Raw genomic sequence first — 17,076 nt, forward strand, 5'->3', positions numbered from 1 at the left:
GACATTCTCACTGTAGATTAATAGCTCCACCTCAGACCCTCTAAATCATATGATCTGCAGGTGGGTCTCAGGTTCATGCACTTTAAACACTCCCCTCCCACTCCATCCCTGCCAATTTATTATTCACCATTGAAAACCAATGCTTGAGGGGCACCTGGGTGGCTCAGTCAGTTAAGCATCTGCCTTCGGTTCAGGTCATGATCTCGGGGTTTTGAGATGAAGCCTCTCGTTGGGCTCTGTATTGGGCAAGGAGCCTGCTTGGAATTCTCTCTCCCTCTCCCTGTGCCCATCCCCTACCCCTGCTTGAGCTCGCTCACTTGCTCTCTCCCTCAAAAACAAAGAAAGAAAACAAATACAATAGAATATATGATACTGTCCATTATAATACACTAATCACAGCTGATGAGATTATTTGTTAGTTGTTGAGCTTTTATAGTTAGTTAATAAATAATTTTGGTTTGGGGGGGCACCTGGATGGCTCAGTCAGTTAAGAGTCTAACTTCAGCTCAGGTCAGTCTTGGGGTCCTGGGACTGGACAGGGACTGAGCAGACTAAGCAGGGAGTCTGATTCTCCATCTTCCTCTGCCCCTCCCCTACTCATGTCCTCGCTCTCTGTCTCAAATAGGTAATATCTTAAAAATAATTTTGGTTTTTTTTGCATTTTTGCTAAGGACTCAACTGAAGAAGTTCTTAGGAAAATCAGTAAAGAGAGCAAAGCACCTTGCAGAGGAATATGGTGAGCGTGCTGTGAATAAAGTTAAAAGTGTTAGAGATGAAGGTAAGTGAAACAGAACATCACAAATGAATATTTAATTGATTTGTAATCATTCAAATACCTTATAATTTATAAGAAGCATTCTGTTTTATTGAAAGTAAGAAACCTTTTAGCAAACATCTTAGCACTTCAATATATCATGGTACTGTAGGTATCAGTTAATTTTATGAGAGGAAGAAAAATAAATTTGTTCATCTTAAACATGAATTTTTACATATTCTATAACTATGACAACCTGAAAGCGATGAGTATTCATTGATCAGTTTGTAAGCTAGTTTTGTAAGGCTGTTTCATTTTTATGAATATTTTCAAAATTAGGAATATATTCTAAATTTGTTCAGAGCTTAACTTCCTATGCCTTTGTGGGAATTATACTTATTTATTTTTTTAATAAGCACTAATACAGTAGTTATTTTGTGCCAGACACTGTTCTAAGCACTTGGACCTGTATTTACTCATTTAACCTTCATAAAAACCTTATGAGGTAAGTACTGTTATTATCTTCATTTTATAGATGAGAAAACCAAGGCACAAAAAGGTCCAGTGCTTTGGCTATGGTCACATAGACAAATAAATGGCAGAGCTGGATTTGGACCCAGACAGTCTGGCACCAGATCCCATGTTCTTAACCAATATGCTATTTGGTGTAATAGATACTGCTTTTCCATTTAATGAATTTTCTTGGTGAAGAGTAGATATGAACATATGATAGCTACGTCTACATTAGCTAGTGATGATTTCTATATTGCTTTTCTCTTCAGTGTTTCATACTGATCAAGATGATCCTTCATCAAGTGATGATGAAGGAATGCCATATACAAGACCAGTCAAATTCAAAGCAGCACATGGTTTCAAAGGACCTTATGATTTTGATCAGATCAAAGTGGTACAAGATCTTAGTGGTGAGCATATGGTAAGCAACCTTTATTTTTTTCAGGATTGACTGTTTTCATTGAGAGAAGTATATTGGCTTCTATAAAGCCAATCTCTTAGGTATATAATTTTGCTAACCTGACTCAAGAAGAGTAAATTAATATTAATAATGATTTAATGCCTAGGTAATGCAGTCTATTTCTGGATTATTCAAGAACTGAAAGGTTTTTTGTTTTGTTTTGTTTTTAATTTTAGTTCATTAACATACAGTACAATATTGGTTTCAGGAATAAGAGTTAAGTGATTCATCACTTACGTACAACACCCAGTGCTCATGACAGCAAGTGCCTTCTTATTACTCATTACCCATCTAGCCTATCCCCCACCCACCTCCCTCCATCAACCTTCAATCTGTTCTCTATTCAAAGTCTTACGGTTTGGGATACCTGGGTGGCTCAGTCAGTTGAGCATCTGACTCTTGATTTCAACTCAGGTCATGATCTCAGGGGTTTTGGGATTGTGTTTGGGCTTTGCACTCAGCAGGGACTCTGCTTGAGATTGTATTTTTCTCTCCCTCAGCCCCTTCCTCCACTCATGTGTGTTCTCTCTCTCTCTCTCTCTCTCTCAAATGAATGGATAAATCCTTTAAAAAAATCTCTTATGCTTTGTTTCCCTCTCCTTTTTCCCCCCCACTTCCCATATGTTCATCTGTTTTGGTTTTTATTTTTATTTTTTTATTTTTTATTTTTTATTTTTTATTTTTTTAAATTTATTTATTCATGAGAGACACACACAGAGAGAGAGGTAGGGACACAGGCAGAGGGAGAAGCAGGCTCCATGCAGGGAGCCTGAGCCTGACATGGGACTTGATCCGGGGTCTCCAGGATCACACCCTGGCCTGAAGGCGGCGCTAAACCGCTGAGCCACCAGGGCTGCTCTGTTTTGGTTTTTAAATTCCATGTATGAGTGAAATCATATTGGTATTTGTCTTTCTCAAATTGGCTTAATTTTCCTTAGCATTATACATTCTAGCTCTATCCACGTCATTGCAAATGGCAAGATTTCATGCTTTTTGATCACTGGGTAGTATCCCATTGTGTGTGTGTGTGTGTATGTGTGTATATATATATATGTATATATATATATCACATCTTTTTTTAAAAGATTTTATTTATTTATTCATGAGAGACACAGAGAGAGAGAGAGAGGCAGAGACACAGGCAGAGGGAGAAGCAGGCTCCTCGCAGGGAGCCCAACGTGGGACCTGATCCCGGGTCTCCAGGATCAGGCCCTGGGCTGAAGGTGGCGCTAAACCACTGAACCACCTGGGCTGCCCTATACCACATCTTCTTTATTCATCATTCAGCAGTCAGTGAACATTTGGGATCTCTCTGTAGTTTGGCTATTATTGATAATGCTATAAACATCAGGGTTCATGTACCCCTTTGAATCTCAATTTTTTGATCCTTTGGGTAAATACTTAGTAATGGAATTGCTGGATCATAGGGTAGTTCTATTTTTAGGTTTTTGAGAAACCATTCTCCAGAGTGGCTTCACCAGTTTACATTCCCACCAGCAGTGCAAGAGGTTCCCTTTCTCTGCATCCTTGCCAACACCTGTTGTTTCTTGTGTTGTTAATTTTAGCCATTCTGACAATTGTGAGGTGGTATGTCATCATGGTTTTGATTTGTATTTCCCTGATAATGAGTGATATTGAGCATCTTATCATGAGTCTGTTATCCATCTGGATATCTTTGTAAAAATGTCTATTCATGTCTTTTGCCCATTTCTTAACTGTGGTATTTGCTTTTTTGGGGTGTTGAGTTTGATAAGTTCTTTATATATTTTGGATACTATCCCTTTATCAGATACTTCATTTGCAAATATCAAGAAGTGAAAGTTTTTGAATTTTTGTAAATTTTATTTATTTGAGAGAGAAAAAGCCTGATCACAGGAAGGGGAGCAGAGAGAGAGACAGACAGACAAACAAGCAGACTCCCTGCTGAGCCAGGAGCCTGACATGGGGCTTAATCCCAGAACCCTGGGATCATGACTTGAACCTAAGACTCCTAACTGACTGAGCCACCCAGGCATCCCTCAAGAAGTGAAAGTTATTGAATAAGTAAACTCTAGGCCTGTATCATTAAGAAAGCTGTGTAAAGGTACCAAACTTTAAAGCAGTTAAATTTACAGGGTGGTCTGTGTCTTTAGAAGACATTTAAAACGCTTCCTGGGCATATTTTTAAGATATTTTATTTTATTTTATTTTATTTTATTTTATTTATTTATTTATTTATTTATTTATTTATTTATTGAGAAAGAGCAAGCAGCGGAAGGAGCAGAATAAAAGGAGAAGCAGACTCTGCTGAGTACTGAGCTCGATGTGGGGCTTGATCTCACTATCCAGAGTCATGACCTGAGCCAAAATAAAGAGTTTTATGCTTAACCAACTGAGCCATCCAGGTGCCCCTCCCTGAGTGTATTTATAATTAACACAAATATTGCAGTAGGTCAGTGTATTTTGTCAGATGGCAGCTAAAACCAGGGAAGACAGGTACATGTTTTCTACCAGAGTTAAAATGTACCACAGTAGTAATAAAGTGCACAAGTGATATTGTAGGTTACCCCTTGAAAATGCTAGGAACACAGGGAAGGTGGTAATAAACTCCTAGATTGGACAGATGATGCTATGAGTTTTTGATCAGGAATCTGTATCTATTTAGATTTTATTTTATTTTATTTATTTTTTAAAATATTTTATTTATTTAGATTTTAAATCCAAAATTTGGCTTAACTAGAAGGAAACAACTGTAAACATATTAGATGGCAGCCAGATTAGAATTTAGACTTTGGTGCTTATGATCTCCACATAAAATATTTGATTCTGATAACTTCCTTGAGGAATTTCCTTGTACTGTTTTGATTCACTTTCATTATTTCCAGTTTTAAGTAAAGTCTCATTTTAGTAGGCTCTCAATAACAAATTTCTTAATATACTGGAATTTTGTGGAAATGAATGTTATTTCAGTAAATGAGCTGTTGCCTCTAACTTGGATAATCCTTTTTAAAGTTTATTTATTTTTAGGTAATCTCTACACCCAACATAGGGCTCAAACTCATGACCTGGAGACCAAGAGTTGCATGGTCTCCCAAATAAGTAGGCACCCCATAACTTGGATAATCTTTTTGATCTGCATAGATATGTGTTATAATAAAATAGTAGTTTTAACAGTGTTTGTTGTAATAGCATTTGGTTTTTCCAATTTAAGGGTTCACGTTCTTTAATCACCCCACCCCCACCCCCCAACACATACATACTTCCCTGTGTTAGCAGTATCTGGGAATTCTTTTTTTTTTTAATATTTATTTGAGAGAGAGCAAGCATGAGTAGGGGGGAGGGGCAGAAGGAGAAGGACAAGCAGACTCTCTGCTGAGCAGGAGCCTGACCTGGGGCTCATCCTAGGACCCCAGGATCACGATCTGAGCTGAAGGCAGGTGTTTGACTGAGCCACCCAGGTGCCCAGTATCTGGGAATTCTAACCATATACTGTGAAACATTGTTTCTAGGGAGAAAAAAAAACAGGATGAGACCACACCATTCCAACACTTTATAAATGCCCAATGCACTGAAAGTCACTGCTAATGTGAACTTCTATTTCCCTCAGCCCTGATCAAGAGTATCAGTGGTATCCTGAGGGCTCTGTCTCCTCTGATGCCACTCCCCCTTATGTTCAGCTAGGAGACTGAGATTTTATTTGTGTTTTTACATGATTTCTGGCCACCTCGGAACTCCATTTCCTTTCATTTGTAGACAAGGCTTGTGCTTTGACCTTGTTAATTTAGATTATGGTAAAATGCTGCTTTCTTATCCTGCCTTTCTCTTAAAAGTTCCTCTTTGTGCTGTTGCATCATTGAACTGTTGGCCTCAGGTCGTATCAGAATGTGAGCATTATCTTAGGATGTATAATTTGGAATAATTCTTTACTTTGGCTTTAAAATAATGTTTCGACTCTTAGGGGTGCCTGGCTGGCTTAGTCGGTAGAACATGCAACTTTTGATCTCAGGCTTATAAATTCAAGCCTCATATTGAGTGTAGTGATGACTTAAGAATAAAATCTTTTTTAAAAAAGGTTTAGGGCACCTGGGTGGCTCAGTGGTTGAGCCTCTGCCTTTGGCTCAGGGCATGATCCAGAGGTCCTGGGACTGAGTCCCACATCAGGCTCCCTGTGGGGAACCTGCTTCTCCCTCTGCCTATGTCTCTGCCTCTCTCTGTGTGTCTCTCATGAATAAATAAAGTCTTTGAAAAAAAAGTTTAAACTTTTTAATAACTTTTTTTTAATTGGAGTTCGATTTGCCAACATATAGTATAGCATCCAGTGCTCATTCCATCAGATGCCCCCCTCAGTGCCCGTCACCCTTTGTAATAACTTTGAACCTTTCTTTGTTTTCATAGGGAGCTGTGTGGACCATGAAATTTTCTCACTGTGGCCGATTACTTGCCTCAGCTGGACAAGATAACGTAGTGAGAATATGGGCTCTAAAAAATGCTTTTGACTATTTCAACAATATGAGAATGAAATACAATACCGAAGGTATTTTTCATTCACCTGTGGGCTTTAAAACTCTAGAGACATCTGTTATTTTTACATTTTAGGTATAATAATGTCTTTCTCTGGCAACCATTTGCAATAACCACTAATTTTCATAATGGTCACAAACCTAAAAGTAGGACAGAAGTCAACACCAAAAAAAAGCATATAAATCCCATGGAAAATGCTACCATAAAGCTTTTGACTTTATCCCTTTTGAAGTGTAGTGCAGAGTTTATTTCATCAGCTGTTGAGAACAAAGTTACTTGGTTTCCCCTGACAACCTTTAGTTCTCCCCTGGCTTAAAATGAAATAACCTAATTAATCTAGAAAAAGAATGAAAATAATAATATCCATCTAATAAGTAAAGAAAGCTAAAGGAGACCCATCTATGAAAAGGAAATGTGATTTGTCAGTACATTAGAGGTATATGAAAAAAAGGTTAAATGGCAGAGGGAAACCTCAGAATGTGATACATGTACACGTGATTACAGTTATGTAAACTAGTTCTGTATGTTGATAACTTACCAGGAGAGTTAGAATTGATGGAAATGAGAGTTTTATGTTTATGGGTTCCTTTTCTTATAATTGTTTAACTTCAATAAATTTTGTTCACAAACCTCTTCCTTTCACTCCCATCCTCACTCCAGTCAACCAGGGCTGAAACCAAGAAGTTAAGGGATGGGAGAAAGAATAAGTGGCCATGGGCTGGAGTATAGAGTATATTTGAAGCATCAATTTGAGGAGTATAGAAATCTAGGAAGATCCACTAAACTGGCAAATGAGGCCTCATATACTTTAGTGGTCCTGTGGGTATATCTTGCATTGTGTTATACATAATTTAAGATGATAATGGGTTCGCAAAAAGTTAAACTATGTTTACATTTCTTTTATTGCCCTGCCTGGAGCAGAAAGACATTGAGACTTACACCACCCCAGGCCCTTTGTGCCCCTTTATTGTTCATCTTGTTTGTATTCACTATGAATAATGAGGATTTTAAAATATTGTATTACATTGGTGATATGGTTATAAAGATGTTATGATAAAAATGATAACCAATATTTTGATGGCCAAAGAATTAATGCTTCACTTATTTAGAAAATGTGTTTTTTCAGAATGTTACATTATATGACTATTAATTAGCTGTTGCTGTATCATTATTTCTGATTGATGTTTTGTGTAAGTGTGTTTACATACGTTTTTATAATTATTATATTGTTTTTAGGACGTGTGTCCCCATCCCCTTCTCAGGAAAGTCTGAATTCATCAAAGTCTGATACAGATACAGGGGTATGTTCAGTATTTTCTGATTACTATTGTTAAGTGCTATAATTTGATTTGTTTACCATGAAGTACCTTATTGTCTAGCAGCAATTATAGTTACATGAAAGCAGTAAATTAAGATACATTAGAAACAAGAGTTTCTTCTTTTAGAATTGGTAAATGAAAAATTGTGGTATTTAAAAGCTGTCATACAGTGGATGATACTATTCCAGCTACTAAACTAGTAATGCAGATTTGAATTAAACAAAATCCCCTCCCCTCAAATCCATGTTACAATTTAAAAAAACATTGGATACTGAATAAGGGGTGATTAAGAAAAGAAAAAAGATATTGAAATATTTTAATTTTTCTATCTTATTGGTTTAATAAATATTTTATGACAGTTTCAGGTAGTTTAAAATATCTTAATGATTTTCATTTGATCTGATAGATGGAAGGTTAAAAATAACCAATGTTAAACCTAAAAAGCAAAATGGAGAATATTTTTCTAAGCTGTTCCCTGTGCTCCTTGTGTATTGATCTAGACAAGGGTGATGTAAGCAAAGAACCTAAAATGTTCACTTGCTCAACAGTATTTTCCTGAAATTTCATTGTCTCTATAGTATTTGACATATTCCTCTCAGCTTTCTATGGTTTTGTTATTCCTTGTTCTCTTCCTACACCCTTGCTGTCTCTTTCTTCCACTTAAATGGTGCTGTTTTTCAGGGTTGTATCCTTGCCCATCCTTATTTGACATATTCATTTGTTGCCTCAAGTGAATTGGCTCTACCTTCATAATTCTTGTTTCCTTTGAATAGCTTTATGGGTTTTAAACAAGATATTATTGGGCATGCTACCCTTTTCACATAGCAGTATTTATAGAATCTGTCAGTGTATTCACCAAGCACATCAATTAATAGGTCTAAAATTGAATTCCCTCAACAAATATTTTTTGAGTGCTTGTTACGTGTGCCAGATACTGCTAGATTCTGCAGTCAAATGAGATATAGTCTTTGCCCTCAGAGACTATGCTGACTCATGAAATAGATACATTCACAATTCTAGTATTAGATGGTAATATTCTATAGAAGGTACTACCCAAGTATAGGAGTTATCTTTACAAATCAGAGCATGAGGGAAAATCTTCCTGGAGGCTTTGTTTGTGAGCCAGGAGTTAAGTGTGTGAGAGAAGGAAGAAAGTAAAGCATCACAGTGAACAGCCAGTGGAAAAGCCTGGAGGCTGAAACAGGATGGCATGTTAATGGTGCTACCCGAAGTCCCGTGTTGCTAGAGTAGAGCAGGCATGTGTGAGAGTTGGAGGAGAGGAAGGCAGGATTAGGATTTTAAATGGCCCTTTGTGTTAAACCAAGATATTTGGACTTTGTCCTGCAAGCTACGGGTCGTCCTGCAAGCTACGGGTCGGAGAGAGGAGGGGAGAGGTCCTGAGAGGTTTCAGTCAGGAGCTTAGTTAAAACGTTCAGATTTTTGTTTCAGGAAGAGCATTCTGGTAAACCCTGTAAAGCATCAATTAGATGGGGTCCAGGCTACAGAGAGAGAGACCATTTAAAAGGTTATTAACCCAGGAGAGAAGCAAATACTTTATGAAACAGTGGGTCTAGAAACTATAACGATGAGCTAATTTGAGAGATGTAGAAGATGTAGGATCTCTGGCACTTGGTGATGGACTAGCTGGGGTTGTTGGTGAGTAGCCTAGGATTATCCCCAGCTGGCTGGCTTCAGTAACTGGCTTAGATATTAATGGTCACTCATGTAAATATTTATATTACCTACCCACAGCCCTGCTTCTCTCTTTTGAGCCTTCTTTAATGGCATCATTATCCGTAAGTTACGTTTCTAACTCCATCAGAAAATACTCCATTACCTTTTTTTCCTTACTTTTTTAACTCCATCAGAAAATACTCCTTACTTTTTTCCTTACCCACATATCAAATTAGTTATACATTTCTATCTACTCTGCCTACAAATCCCCATGGAATCTGTCCCCTCATTCTCCATTGTCACTCACATATCTCAGCCCTCAATGTTGATTGAGATGTTTGCTATAGCCTCCTAATTGCTTTTTCTGTCTCTGGTCTCTACCCAATTCATTTTCTATACTACCATTAGCTTTTTTCCCAAAATCCAGATCTGATGCCATTTTGTGGTTTAAAAATTTTTGATGGCTTCTTGTCGCCTACAGAATAAGGCCCTTCCTGATATTGCCTCATTTTACCTTTGTGTGTGTGTGTGTGTGTGTGTGTGTGTGTGTGTATGTATGTGTATTTTATGATAGTGAATGCAAATTTTTAAAAAGACTTTCTCTATTAGAGAGTGCAAACATGAGCTGGAGGAGGGGCAGAAGAAGAAGCAGACTCCCCGCTGAGCAGGGAGCCTGATGTGGGGCTCTTTCCCAGGACCCCAGGATCATGGTCTGAAATGAAGGTAGAGGCCCAACCAGCTGAGCCACCCAGGGACCCTGTCATCTTACCTTTTTTTAAGATTTATTTATTCATGAGAGACACAGAGAAAGAGAGAGAGGCAAAGACACAGGCAGAGGGAGAAGCAGGCTCCATACAGGAAGTCCGACGCGGGACTTGATTCCGGGACTCCAGGATCACGCCCTGGGCTGAAGGCAGGCACCCAGGGATCCCCCTCATCTTACCTTTTTAACTCAGTTCTAATTCCCTGGTGCCTGTGCACCCTGCTCACCACACTAGACTTAGGTCTGTCTGTACCCTAAGCATTATTTCACTTTCATTGCCTTTGTCTGCTGTTTGCTTTGCCCACAGTGCCCTCCCCGTCCCCTTTTCTCATAGGGCAGAACTCTCTTCATCCTTCAAGATTCAGTTCAAAAAGGAAAAAAAAGATTCAATTCAAATATCTTATCTTCTCTCATTATTTTCCCTGAGTCAGGCAGGCAAAACTGTTCCTCATTTGTGTTCCAACAAAACGTTACAGATACTTTGACACTGATATCACTACTGTGTGTTCTTTGGCAATTTTTCTCACTGACTAGACTCTGGGCTGATTTAAGGCAAAAATCTGTACTATGGATTTTAGTGCCCTTGGAACCTAACCACATGCCTGACTGTGGTGGGCCTGAATCGGTTTTGAATTCCTGTTTCTGTGCCTTTGTTCCTATCCTCCTTATCTGGATGCCTGTAACCTCCCTTCTTTCTATTCAAAGTTTGCCCTTTCTTCAAGGCTCACTTCCTCTATAAAGCCTTCACTGACTAATGTAGTGGTAAAAAATTTAACCACTTTGCTTTAGAGAGAAGGTTTTGCTTTTATTAGTTTAATTCACCATAAATCTTACAGGCATTGACTACTATTAAAAACAGGAACTATTTATACCATCTTGTATTATACTTATTTCAACAGTCCTACTAACCGATTTTTTAATGTATTTCTAAAAGATTTCATTTATTATTTATTTTAGAGAGATCATGTGAGTTGCAACGGGGGGTGAGGAGCAGAGGGAGAGAGAGAATACCAAGCAGAGTCTGTGCTGAGCTTGGAGCCCTATGCAGGTCTCAATCCCATCACCCTGAGATCATGACCTGATTGAGATGAAATCAAGCGTTGGAATCTCAACTGACTAAGCCACCCAAAAGCCCCCCTACTGACAGATTTTTTTTAAAGATTTACTTATTTATACATACATACATACATACATACACACACACTCAGTGTGTGTGAGTTGAGCTCAGTGGTTGAGCATCTGCCTTTGACTCAAGGCATGGTCCCAGGTCCCAGGATCAAGTCCCATATCGGGCTCCCCACAGGGAGCCTGCCTCTCCCTTTGCCTATGTCTCTGCTTCTCACTGTCTCTCATGAATTAATTTTAAAAAGATTGATTTGACAGAGCACGAGAGAGCACAGCAGGGGGAGTGGCAGGAAGAGGGAGAGGGAGAAACAGTCTCTCTGCTGAGCAGGGACCCCAATGCGGGTCTCAATCCCAGGACCCTGGGACCATGACCTGAGCTGAAGACAGATACTTAACTGGCTGAGCCACCAGGCACCCCCATATTCTTAACTACATCCATCCACCCTTACCTCATTTCCCCCTCCCCCAAAAAACCTAAGTAATTCCTAAGCTTGTTTGAATACAGGCCTTTTTTTTTTTAAAGATTTATTTATTTGATAGATTGTACACAAGTCTGTGGTGTGGGGAGGGGCAGAGGGAGAGGAAGAAAGAAATTCAAGCAGACTCCATGCCAAGCACAGAGCCTGACTGGGGGCTCAGTCTCACGACCCTGAGACCACAACCTGAGCCAAAACCAAGAGTCAGTCACTCAACCAACTGTGCCACCCAGGTGCCCAAAATTCAGGCTTTTAAAATGAGGAGCATAGTATTTCTTTGATACAAAAAGTAGTGACCCCCTGGAGTATTGAGGTTTTTTCCTATAGTAGTTGAGTATCATTTATATCTGTTGTTTTCAGGAAAAGATTGGTGTTTCTTTCACTTCTGTCATTTTGTTAGGGGGTGGTTAGAAGTGGCCTCGATTTCATATGCCTTTGGAGTATGATATCTGATATTATCTTTTATCATAGCACTAGCTACAGTGAGGGGCAGTATATACAGTGTATTCATTGATTTATTTTCCTGATGTGTGTGTTCTTTTTTTCTTTTCTCATGATAGTGATATACTTATCTCTTCTGAACTACATCCTCACTCTTGTTAGCATTCATGTAAAATAGAGTACCTAGAATTACCTGTACTATTGCTGGGCATAGAGAATGACACACCCAAGATCCTTAACCTCTTCATTGGTCATGCCAAGCCTAGAATTCTGCCTATTATGCTCTCTCCATTCCTATTGATTTCCAAAAGTAGCTCAGTAAATGTCTGGAAGAAAGGAAGAGGATGTGCCGAGTTTGCTCCAGTATGGTAGAGATTTGTAAAATTTCTGCTTGAAACTAGAAGTTGTAACTATGCTGTTTATATAGGAATTGGTGCTTTTCTTGGGTTAAATCTATGTTTGGTGTGCTTGATTAGTGGGACATCATTATGGGTGTTACAGCATTTAACTGCTGCTTTGAATTTTTGAGAGAAGATTGTAAGGAGGGAAAAAATTTGCTACTCTCTTAGGTTCTACAGCCAGGATTGCAGCTGGGATCCACGAATAACCTGACAAAAGACAGATTCACAGGAGAAACAGTTCACTATATATGTATATGGAAGCCTTCATAGAAAAATACCGAATACCTAAAGAAGCAGTTAGACCAGGGGCTTATAATATGATTTTAACAAAGGTGGTAAGTTTGTAGAGAGGTGACCAGGCCAGAAGGGAAGGGGTTGGGCCTAAAGCCCAAATTTACTCCCTTAAGGGAGTAAATTGTGACCAGGTAAAAATATTGGGGGAAACTAATGGAGGATAAGGATTATTTAGTAACTATCTCCAGAGGTAAAATATACTTTCCCCTTCTTGGCAAGGAAGAGATGAAGGGGAGACACCCTCACAAAGAATTTCTTGCTCTGCTTTCGAGTAGAAGCAGGGAGGGCAGAGACTTTTTCTTGTGTCTGTTCCTTCTCAGTTGCCTCCAGTTCAAAATAATCTTTATGCGAAGGGAATATTTTGGGGTGACATAGTCTGATCTCCTTCAAGATTATTAAAATCTAAAATTTAAATGAAAGGAGTTAGCTATATGGAGGTGAGAGGTAATTTTTGTGAAAGTGTAGATGTGCAGCATTTTATTTAAAAATATGCATTGAAGGGCACCTGGGTGGCTTCGGTTAAACGTGTGGCTCTTGGTTTCGACTCAGGTCATGATCTCAGGGTCATGAGCTCAAGGCCCATATCAGGCCCTGTTCTCAGTGGGGTGTCTGCTTGAGATTCTCTCTCCTTGCCACTCTGCCCTTCCCCCAACCCTGCACACATACACACACGTGTTTCTCTCTCAAATAAATCTTTAAAAAATAAAGTGCATTCAGGAGCTCTTGGGTGGCTCAGTGGGTTAAATGTCTGACTCTTGGTTTTGGCTCAGGGTAATGATCTCATAGGTGGTGAGATCAGGCTCCATGCTCAGGGGAGTCTACTTGAAGACTTTCCCCCTGACCCTCACCTCATGCATGCCCTCTAAAATAAATAAATTTTAAAAAATATGTCTCTAAAATAAGTAAATCTTTCAAAAATATGCATTGATTTAGATTTGGTTTGGTCAACAACAATTACTACATTTCTACTAGGTGTTAGGCACTGAAGATATAAAGATGCGATGGACAGTTTATGTGAAGGAGCTCTGCATGGGGAAAAACAGGCATCAGTGATGATAATATATATCCAAAGCAGAATTAAATATCATTTTCCCGGGGATCCCTGGGTGGCTCAGTGGTTTGGCGCCTGCCTTCGGCCCAGAGCATGATCCTGGAGCCCCAGGATCGAGTCCCAAGTTGGGCTCCCTGCGTGGGACCTGCTTCTCCCTCTGCCCGTGTCTCTGCCTTTCTCTCTGTGAGTTTCTCATGAATAAATAAATAAAATCTTTAAAATATATATATAATTTTCCCTGGATAACCCCTCCTTTGATAATGTATTTGATGTCAGTTAAAACCCATACCATCTTCTGAGTTAGAAACTGTGATCACTTTTTACTTTTCTCTCCTTCAGCGTTTGCTCATTCACCAGATCCTGCCAACTGGATCTCAGAAATGTCTTTGGAATCTGGCCTTTCATTTCCACTGTTTGTAATCTGGGCCTTTACCTCTTACTTTGAATCATAATAGCTATTCTTCCAGATTCCAGTCTTTCATCCTCATTACTAACAGAATTACTTTCCTATAAAACATACCTGATTTAGTTCCTTTCCTGTTAAAGCACTGCTTTGGGTTCTCTTTTTTTCCCTATAGATTTAAGTCCAGATTCATTAGTGTGGCTCAGTCTTGCAGAGATCAGCCTGACCTTAGCTTTCGTTGTTATTTTTCACCCTTCCCCCTCACAAACCTTGTGTTCTGAGCCATTTCTCAGATATTCATTGTTACCCCAACAAAAATGTCAGATTCTTTGTTGATTGCATGTATTTACATATGCTGTTCCCATTTGCCTTGCCAATTGGTTTAAGACTGAAGAGTCCTCACTGAAGCATTTCTTGCTGCATCCAGTGTATATTATTCATATGTTCCCTCACTGCCCCCAAGGTATTTTGCTCATATTTCTGTTAAAGGCACTTAGTGTACTACATCAATTTATGTAACGACAGCTAACATTTTATGAGCCCTTACTCTGTGCCAGGGTATTTGAACACAGAATAATATAATCTAACATATTTTAAAAGATTCATTCTAGCTTTTAAATACTGAGACTAGAATATAAGAATGATAAGAATTGTCTTATTTATTTTATCTCAAGTAATTAACACAATAACTGGTAAATAGTCAGTGCTAATAAATATCAAAAGGCTTACAAGTTTTCATAGCAGTCCAACTTTAAAATGATGTTTTTAGATAACCAGATATTTGAATATAGGTTAGATATTAGATGATACAAATGGTATTTTTTAGGTGTAATAATGGCATGGTAGTTATATTTAAAAGAGGGCTTATTAAAAAAAAATAAAAAATAAATAAAAGAGGGCTTATTAGTTAGAAATACATAAAGAATATTTACTGGTAAAATCATTGGTGTTTAGATCTTGCTTTAAGTGCTCCAGCAAAAATAAGCAAATATGTAAATGTGCAAGGATTGATAAAACAAGATGAGTAAAATATTCATAATCATTAAAGCAGGTGATGGATGTATGGAGTTCATTCTACTATTTATTACATTATTCTACTTCATGTATATTTGAAATGGCTATAATAAAGTTTTATATATATTTATTTAGAGATATAAATATCTCTCTAGATGTAGATATCTGCTTATAGAGAATACATATAGATAAAATATATAACATTTTACTGGTTGAGTCTACCTTTAATAATTCTACCTTTAAAAATCTGTCATGAGGGCAGCCCAGGTGACTCAGCGGTTTAGTGCTGCCTTCAGCCCAGGGTGTGATCCTGGAGACCCGGGATCGAGTCTCACGTTGGGCTCCCTGCATGGAGCCTGCTTCTCCCTCTGCCTGTGCCTCTCTCTCTCTCTCTCTCTCTCTCTCTCTCTCTTTCTCTCTCTGTCTCTCATGAATAAATAAATAAAATCTTTTTTAAAAAATCTGTCAGGAAGAAATAATCGGGGGTGCCTGAGTGGCTTAGTCAATTAAGTGTCTGCCTTTGGCTGGGGTTGTGATCCCAGGGTCCTGGGATCCAACCCTGCATAGGGCTTCCTGCTCAGCAAGGCCTCTGCTTCTCCTTCTGCCCCTCCCCCTGCTCATGCTCACTCTTTTTCTCTCAAATAAATAAATCTTTTTTTAAAAAAAATAATAATCAGGCTCAAGGTAAAGGGATTTTCATCTTAGTATTCTAACAATAGTTAAAATTTAAACAATTTAAATTTTTAACAGTTGGAAAATAAAAACTATGGTATAATTCTTGAAGTAGAATACTATGGAGTCCTTAGATTATTTTCAAAGACTAATGACATTAAAAATATTCAAAATAAAATGTGAGGTTAAAAAAATTTCAAAGAAGGGTGCCTGGGTGTCTCAGTCAGTTAAGCGTCTGCCATCGGCTCAGGTCATAATCTCAGGGTCCTGGGATGGAGCCTCGCATTGGGCTCCCTGAGTCTGCTTCTCTTTTTCCCTCTGCCACTCCCCATGCTTGTGCTCTCTCACTCACTCTCTCTGTCAAATAAATAAAATCTTATAAAAAAAAAAGGTTTTTTTCAAAGAAATACACTAAAGTTGGGGCACTTAGCTGGCTCAATCAGTAGAACATGTGACTCTTGATCTCAGGGTTGTGAGTTCAAGCCCCATGTTGGGTGTAGAGATCACTTGAAAATAAGATCTTTGGGGGGAAAAAAGAAATTACTAAATTATTAGTAGTAGTCATCTCTAGATGATGAGATTTTAGGCCATTTTTATTTGATTCTTTATACTTGTCTGTACTTTTAAAATTTTCTTTAGTAAACATACCTGCTTTTATTAAAAACAAATAACAGAAGATAGTATAAAGTCTTGGGTTTAAACCTTTTAACTGTAATACTCTTAATAATAAAATAGGGATAAAGATGCATGTTCCAGGATATTCATTGAATTGCTATTCTAACAAAAAATTGTCAATGTCTAAATGACCAGTTAGAGAATGATTAAACTATGGCACATCCATATGCAGCTAGTAAATGTTTTCAGAGAGTGAATTACTGAAAATGTTCATGGTATAATGGAAAGGAAGATACTGAATCATGTGTGCAATGATTTCAGTTAATGTTTTTTAAGAAACGAAAGATGAAGGCCATCAAAATGTTAGCAAATTATGTTTTAATTTTAGTTTTTCTGCTTCTAATGCTTTCTGAATTGTCTACACTGGTCATGTATTTATAATCAAAAAGATGTATTAAAGTATTTTGAAAGAAAATGTAGAGTACAAGGAGAAGAACATGGATGTTTGAAGAGAAAAATAAGATCTGGAATCAGTGCTAGAGGAATGATGCTGAGGAATTAATGAAATGTAAATGGTTATTTAGCAAAAGGTTGAATTTTA

At 38.1% G+C, this 17,076-nt stretch overlaps 1 protein-coding gene across 1 annotated transcript in view; it reads left to right on the plus strand.

Annotated features, from left to right (window-relative positions):
- The window catches only part of WDR44 (WD repeat domain 44), an 82,564-nt gene that overhangs the window by 47,990 nt on the left and 17,498 nt on the right, over positions 1-17,076 (plus strand). The window contains exons 9-12 of the mRNA XM_072743645.1: positions 672-778; positions 1,537-1,688; positions 6,102-6,240; positions 7,464-7,528. Coding sequence (XP_072599746.1) covers positions 672-778; positions 1,537-1,688; positions 6,102-6,240; positions 7,464-7,528 — 463 coding nt within the window. The remainder of the gene's footprint in view (positions 1-671; positions 779-1,536; positions 1,689-6,101; positions 6,241-7,463; positions 7,529-17,076) is intronic.

The sequence above is a fragment of the Vulpes vulpes genome, chromosome X, assembly GCF_048418805.1.
Source record: "Vulpes vulpes isolate BD-2025 chromosome X, VulVul3, whole genome shotgun sequence".
Lineage (NCBI taxonomy): Eukaryota > Metazoa > Chordata > Mammalia > Carnivora > Canidae > Vulpes > Vulpes vulpes.